The sequence below is a fragment of the Cetorhinus maximus genome, chromosome 24 (assembly GCF_964194155.1).
Source record: "Cetorhinus maximus chromosome 24, sCetMax3.hap1.1, whole genome shotgun sequence".
Classification (NCBI taxonomy): domain Eukaryota; kingdom Metazoa; phylum Chordata; class Chondrichthyes; order Lamniformes; family Cetorhinidae; genus Cetorhinus; species Cetorhinus maximus.
The window spans coordinates 34,342,945-34,350,993 of record NC_135902.1 but is presented as its reverse complement, the minus strand read 5'-3'; the positions used below and the strand labels follow the sequence as shown (position 1 = coordinate 34,350,993).

Genomic DNA, 8,049 nt, shown 5'->3' with positions numbered 1-8,049 from the left:
ATTGAATTACAGCCTTGCAACAGCCTCCTGGGTATTTATTGTTGCAAACATCAGCTAATTGGGTGAATACTGTACTTGAAAACACAGCTTTCTATTTATAAGAGGCTTCCTATTAAGTAAGCATGAATTATGTATTGTCTACGTTCACTAATCCCAATCGGTTTTGTCTGACCCAAACCTAAAGTACAAGCCCACCCCTAGCAACAGGTTGTTACAGGTGGAGGAAGATTCAATGCTGGCTTTCAAAAGGGAATTCGATAATTATCTGAAGAGAACAACATTTCAGGCCTGTGGGGAAAAGAGTGGGATTAGCTGAGTTGCTCTCGCAGAGAGCTGGTGCGACTACAAAGGGCCAAATTATTGTTAATTTAGTTAATTGTTTTACAAGAGTTACAAAGGGCCAAATGGCCTCCTGTGTTGTAACCATTCTATGACTCTAGATTGGAAGGCGCAGAATCGTTCCAGGTGCTTTAGTGGGACTGTTAACAAAACCTAAATACAAAATTGACCAAAACGACCGTGCTTAATTCATGATTTGCAAATCCAGATAATCGGTGGCAGCTTTGCAGTTTTTAACAACCTCAATCTTAAAATGTTCCTGGGAAGCAGACTGCCAGTCTGAATGTACAGCGGAGCCTGGGGCTGAAGTTTCTTGATCATGTTTTCTTTAATTGAGAATTTTCACGAGCCAAAGACTTGACTGAATCTCGCTCATTTTTATTCTAAAATTCAGTACAAAAAAAAAACCAATGACCTTGTGTTGACAACTGAGGGGATGAAGCTCAGGACTGTGCTTGGGATCTGGGTGCTCAGGCTGTGTGTGACCGACAGGCGGCCTCTGTGAGCTCGGACCCAGCCGATTGTGTGTCAGCTCGGATTTCCTGAGCACAGACTCCAGGCGTGAAAGTCTTTCGGGCTGCAGGATAGCGATCAGATTCACACACAGCCAAAGGGTCGACAGAATAGAACGCACCTTGCCGGTCCAGCGACTGGGATTAGGATCGCTTCCATTTAGGAAGCTTAAAAATCAAAACAGGGCAAAATAACACAGTCTCCAAAGGAAGATAAACAATTATTTTCATTGTTTAAAAAAAAAGCTGCAAGATTGCGCACTGGTCCGAATCAGAAAAATCTGCATTTGGGTAGTTTGTGATAAAAGTTGTGGATCTGTATTCTCTGGTGTGTTGAGGGGCTGGGAGAGAGGAAGGTGAAAGCATTGAGCCCACCCGAGGATGTGAGGTGTTTTAAAAGGACAGCTTGTGATCTTGACTCTTTCTGGGACCTAGCGCCATGCAGCAGGTACTGTACAATCCGACCCACTGCCAAGAATCATGAAGGACGGAGGAGAATCCAAAGACCAACAACTGACTGTAAGTTCCTTTCTAACCCCCCGCCCCCCAAAATGACATATTTTTGGAAAGTGAATAGCCTCCTTGAACATAAACCCTAATTCCTCAATAGAATTGACGTTTAAACATACGTGCTAGAAGGAAATAAATTGTAAACTGTGTACATCTCCTTATTGCACAATTTAATGAATTTTACTGCATTTACGTTAAAAAACATTGACCATGCACAACAGTTCTACAGGGTAGAAAGCAGAAAGTGACTGGAACCTGGGAAGTACAATTGGATATCTGCCTGCATCTTGTCCTCCAGTTTGCTGAATGCTGTATAAACACTTTAGTTTAATGGGATTTAGGTGCAGGTACTTTTGAAAATGCTAGCTGGTTGATTTAATTTTGATTCTGCTCATGTTAACACCACAAAAAGGCAAATCTGTCAAACCTGTTTATCTAGAGTTGTGAATTAGGCTTCCTGTTGGTATCAGGTTATATAAAATATTCAAATACTTTAGTTTATATTCCGAAGCCATCCGAAGGTCAAGTTAGAAAAACTGCAGCTGCTCCTGTGTACCTGATATAATTTCAAATATATTTAGCCCATACTGACATTGGGAGTCTTTGGATTGCAAACTAGAAATTCTTGCATCTAAATTCAGGGCCATTGAAAATAGAGCCAAATCTGGTGTATTTTCCTAATGGCAATTAACTTGCACATCTCAAGTGTAATCATGGTCTGAACCATTGCTTAAAGTTCAGCAAAACAATAACCCTTAACTTACTCTCATTTTTCTCTTTTTGCTCGATTTCTGTTCTAAAGATGCTGATCTTGATCCATGGTTCATTCTTCTTGCATGAGCCCAGCCGAATCCAATTGCAGCCTTATCCAATCTTGTCCTCACCGAACATACACATTTGTCACTGGACAGTAAACAAGAACACTGGGAAACATTTTACCCTTCACTTAAAGGGTTCAATTATAAGGGCATGTTGCTTGGCGCGTACTTCATTTAAGTTTAGAAGATTGAGGGCTGATCTAATTGATTTTGTTTAAAATGATTAAAGGGATTTGACAGGATATTTTCATTGATGGGGCCAGTGCAGAACAGAAGGGCAGAATCCTAAAATTAGGGCTAGGTCATTTGGCAGTGAAATCAGGAACATTTTTTCACTCAAATTGTAATGGAAATCTGGAACTCTCTCCCAGAAAAGGTTGTGGATGTTGGGTCAATTACAATTTTCACGATGTAGATTGATATGCTTTTATTGGGTAAGAGTATCAAGGAATATGGAATAAAGGTGGGTAAATGGAATTAATCTATGATCAAATGAAATGGGATAACAGGCTCGAGGGGATGAATATCATTTTCCTGTACCTATGTAACCCTTGAGTGCTGAAACCATAATACTGCTTGACTGATGCCCTGGCTGAATTAAACTGAGAGAGAGCCTTTGTTTACCTAACATCTTATCATGTCCACAAGATGTCTAAAAGCACTTCATATGCAATCAATTACTTTTTGGAATATAGTCACTATTATGTAGGCAAGCCTAGTAGCCAGTTTGCACACAGTTAAGTCCCTCAAGCAGAAACTGAAATAAACAACCAATTAATATGTTTGTGATGCATTAGTTGAGAGATAAATCATGGAGTGGAAGATATTCCTGTTCTTCTCAAGTCATACCATGGGATTTTTTATATCCATCTGAACAAGTGAATTCATCCAAAAGAAGTTCTATTTTGCAACTCCTCAGATATGAAAGTAGTCTGTGCCAACATATGGAATAACATTCAGGCTTGAGTTAATAAGTAGCAAGTAACATTTCCTGACACTTGTGTGGCAAAAATGACCATCTCCAACAAGAGAGAATCTAACCATCTCCACTTGACATTCAATGGCATTACCATCGCTGAATCCTCCACCATCAACATCCTGGGGGTTACCATTGACCAGAAACTGAACTGGACTAGTCATATAAATACTGTGGCTACAAGAACAGGTCAGAGGTGGGGAATTCTACAATTCACCTCCTAACTCCTCAAAGCCTGTCCAGCATCTACAAGTCAGGATGTGATGGAATACTCTCCACTTGCCTGGATGAGTGCAGCTCGAACAACACTCAAGCTCCACACAAACCCAGGACAAAGTAGCCCACTTTACTGGCATCCCATCTGCCAGCTTAAACATTTACTCCCACCACCACCAGCACACCATATGGCAGCAATGTGTACTATCTACAAGATGCAGTGCAGCAACTAGCCAAGGCTCCTTCCATAGTACTTTCCGAGCCACAACCTAGAATAACAAAGGCAGCAGACACATGGGAACACCACCACTGGCGCATTCCCCTCCAAGTCACACACCATCATTATTTGGAAACATATCAACGTTACTTCACTGTCGCTGGGTCAAAATCCTGGAACTCCCTTTCTAATAGCACTGTGGGTGTACCTACACCAAAACAACTGCAGCAGCTGTAGAAGTTCAAGTGGGATTTTTGCTTACGCCACCTGTCCCTGGTCCAGTCTGGCACCTATGTCATTCAGGACTTGACCAGCTCGGTTGGCGCTACCAAGCCACTCTTGGACTCTTGGCCATGGACATTGAAGTTTCCCACCCAGAGTGCATTCTGTGTCCTTGCTACACAAAATACTTCTTCCAAATGCTGTTCCCCATGGAGAAGTACTGATTTATCAGTACCAAGGTAGGTTGGTAGTCAACAGGAGGTTTTCTTGCTCATGCTTGACCTGATGTCATGAGACTTCATGGAGTCCGGAGTTAATGTTGAAGACTCTTAGGGCCATTCCCTTCCGACTGTATGCCACTGTGCCACCATCTCTGGTGGGTTTGTCCTGCCAACGGCATAGGACATACCTAGGGATAGTAATTGCGGAGTCTGGGATATTTGCTAAAGTGTATGACTTATGAGCCTGACTTCTGTTGCTGTTGCTTGACTCGTCTATGGGTCAATTCTTCCAATTTTGGCACAAGCCTGCGGATGGATTTTGCATCGCTGACTGAACTATCATGTCCAAATCTGATGCCTCAGTTGATGCTGGGTGGTCCATCTGGTTTTATTCTTGTTATACATTTTGTAGCAATTTGAATGGTTTGCTGGGCTAGTTCACATGGCAGTTAAGAGTTAACCACATTGTTGTGGGTCTAGAATGCACAGAGGCCAGACCAGGTAAGGACTGCAGGCTTTCTTTTCTAAAGGACATTAGTGAACCATCCGGTATTTTCGTGATCGGCATTATCGATACTAGCTTTTTTTATTCCAGATTTACGTCATTGACTGCATTTAAATTCCCCAACTGCCAGTGGTTGGATTTGAACTCGTGTGTGAATAATTTCCAAAATTATTTTTGTAATTAGCACTGTGGGAGCTTTAGACCCATGGACCCACTCCAGTTATTGCACTCAACCTGACAGGCAAATCAGAGACTGAGCATCTTGAGGAACTGCTGGACTAACATTGTGAGGCTCTGCTACTGGTAGGGAGCCTTGCTGGCAGCAAGCGTAGTTCAAAGAACCAGAACTGTAATGCTATCGTGCCATCTCCGGCCTGTACTGGCATCCTACAAACCTCTGCACCAGCAGCAGATCCTGCCAGAATTATCCCTATGATGTTGGCGTTCTATGAAGTGGAGTTTTTTTTATGCTGTTGGCTTTCTGTGAGGTGGGGACAGGCTTCTTTTGAAGAACAATCAGGTTCTTTCTCAACAGACTGGTAATCACAGCATTAATTATTTTTACTTTTCATCTAGATAAGTCAAGAACAGCAGTCCCTTGATGGACTGAGTCATTTATCTAGCCAGTGCTTGAAAAGAAACCTATTAGAATTTTTTGGCTTGAAACTCATTTGATGGTTCCAATAATCATAATTATATTATCATTTCAAAAACTAAAGGTAATACCTAAGCAAACTTAATCTGACTGTCTCGCTAACAAAGATGGGTCATCTCCCCTTCAAGCTATAGCTATTCATTTATTTGTTCCATTTAAAAATATATAATACGGAAAGTTTATATAATATATAACGTTGGAGTACTGTTGTACTGACATTTGTGTTTCTCTGGTAGTGTAGCTGTACAAGGGACCTATTTTAAATTCACACAGTTTGGTCAAATACACAAGAAATTCTTGACTCTCGATCTAGCCTGAGAGATGTAAAGTGCTACCTGAGTCAAGGAGTTGGTACAGAGCTAGGTTTATGTTTGGTTTCCCATGTAAAAGCATTGGGATACCTTCCAAAAAGAAATGGGTTGCCATGATAGCATTCATTCATTGAGGGGAAAATGTCACACTGTGAGTTCTGTGGGAGCTAGCATGCAATCTTGTTGGAGAGGATTATGGATGCTATTCACCTGCAGCGGAAGCTATTTCAGAACATATTAGAGTCACTCCTGTGTTGTCCGGAGAGTGGCACAAACTGGGGTTAAGGAACGGATGGGGCTGGCAAGACTCCAGCCAAAAATATTAGGACTGATCTATCTACTCATTAATATACACAATTCCTGTTCTTGGTAGGACCCAAAGAAAATGCCCATTTTAGTGGGTACAGTAGATTTAAAAAGAATTGTTACGATAAAACCTAGACTGGTGGTAAAGGGGTGATAAAAATACAGCAGCAGACTAATTGCTAGGATGACTGTTGGTTAAATGCACTACTACTGATCCTGGGGAATAAATTGAGCAGAGTTACTTATACTACTGACAAATTGGACAGTTCTAGTTGCAGCCAATGTGCCTTCATCAGAAGCTCCATAATAATACTCTCTGGCTATTAGTCAGTCTCTTCCTCATCAAATTATACTCCATGTAGAGAGTAGTGGAGCCTCTTTGTTCTGCACCTTCACAATGGTCTTCACTTTTACTTTGCACAGGTGGCCCTAAGGATTCGGCCCATCAATGAGACAGAGGTGGAGGAAGGAGCCACAATCATTGCTCACAAAGTCGATGAGCAGGTCAGATGTTCCTGAATATTTTTATATCAACCTGATTTGAATGGACTTTATACAGCAAATTACAACTGGTGTCAAGAGGTAGATTCCGTTATTCTGCAATGCCCTCAAAGCAGATCAAACCACAGAGTGCTTTTTCAAAGTTTCAGAATAACTGTACAGAACTTTCACAATCTAGAAGATGCTCATCCACGATTTATGATCACAAGGAGATCTTTAGATTGCAAACCAGTTAAATAATAGGGCTGTGTTTATTTTTCCAGCATGTAATGAATCAAATTATAGAAAGAGAAAGTTACATGCTCAGATGGGTTTGAATGAACTGGGATCAAATGAGAAACTTGGAAATATAAATTGTCGCTGGTGTTAAAGGAAATAAAACGTTTTGTGGGTATATTTGAAGCAGATAAAATAGTAAAGAGGAAGTGGGATTTTTAAAATTCAGAGGTGAGATAGAGGGATGGGAGGCAGGAGGAATTTCAGTAATATTATCACTGTACACAACGTTGGTATATTTTTGGAGCTGAGTGTGGGAAATGGGAACAACTGAAATACTGGAGAAAAAAGGAGATTTAAAAATAATGATTGAACTTCACACCCCACAAGATGACTGGATGAAATGCACGAAAAATACCTAGGAGAATACAGATTGAGATGGAGAGAATCTGGCTGAAATTATGGAGAAAATCACAAGCAGCATAAATAACTGAGCATGAAAAACCCTTACCTCATGTGCAATTAATAATAGTCTCATTAATCTCTAAGTCACACAAAGCAAAAGGACTCTGGGTACAATTAATTATAGGAAAGCAGTTCTGCAATCATTCTTCATTGAACATTTCTCTATTAGATTTTCCCCATGTACCATATGATTTATTTTAACTACAATAAGGAGCATAATATAACTTTCTGAATAAACCACAGGAGGTTATTTCTGTTTTTACAAGGATCAATGCTGGGGCCTTAGCTATTTACAATCTATATTAATAACTTCAATGAAGGGATTGAGAGTAATATATGTCCATTTGCTGATGATACAAATCTAGGGGGGAATGTAAGCTGTAAAGAGGACACAAAGATCTAGACAGGTTAAGCGAGTAGGCATCAAGGTAGCGGATGGAATATAATGTGGGGATTTGTGAGATCATTCATTTTGGAATAGAAAAGCAGAATATTTTTTTAAAAGGTGTGAAACTTGTAAATGTCGATGTTCAGAGAGACTTAGATGGACACGTCCAAAGAACACTGAAAGTTGACATGCAGGTACAGCAAAAAATTAGGAAGGCAGATGGCATGGGTACAGGACACCATTTTGAAGTTTGCAGATGATACAAAACTTGAAAGCATAGTAAACAAGAAGATGGTAATAGACTTGGCAGAGGAGAGTTACCAGGATGTTGCCTGGGCTGGAGAGTTTTAGTTATGAGGAGAGATTGGATGGGGTTATTTTTCCTGGAGCAGAGGAGATTGAGGGGGGGCATGATTGAGGTGTATAAAGTTATGAGGGGCATAGATAGGGTAGACAGGAAGGAACTTTCCCCCTTGGTGGAGGGATCAATAACCAGGGGGCATAGATTTAAGGTAAGGGGCAGGAGGTTTAGAGAGGATGTGAGGAAGAATTTTTTCACCCAGAGGGTGGTGGGAATCTGGAACTCACTGCCTGAACGGGTGGTAGAGGCAGAAACCCTCATAACATTTAAGAAGTACTTGGATGTGTACTTCCCATGCAAGGCTATGGGC

The 8,049-nt window shown here is 40.9% G+C and overlaps 1 protein-coding gene across 2 annotated transcripts in view; it reads left to right on the top strand.

Annotated features, from left to right (window-relative positions):
* Positions 1–897: 897 nt before the first annotated feature.
* The window catches only part of kif19 (kinesin family member 19), a 219,357-nt gene continuing 212,205 nt past the window's right edge, over positions 898–8,049 (top strand). For both annotated transcript variants that reach the window (XM_078570994.1, XM_078570993.1), the window contains exons 1-2: positions 898–1,370; positions 6,232–6,312. In XM_078570994.1, coding sequence (XP_078427120.1) covers positions 1,332–1,370; positions 6,232–6,312 — 120 coding nt within the window. In that variant the 5' untranslated portion in view covers positions 898–1,331. The remainder of the gene's footprint in view (positions 1,371–6,231; positions 6,313–8,049) is intronic.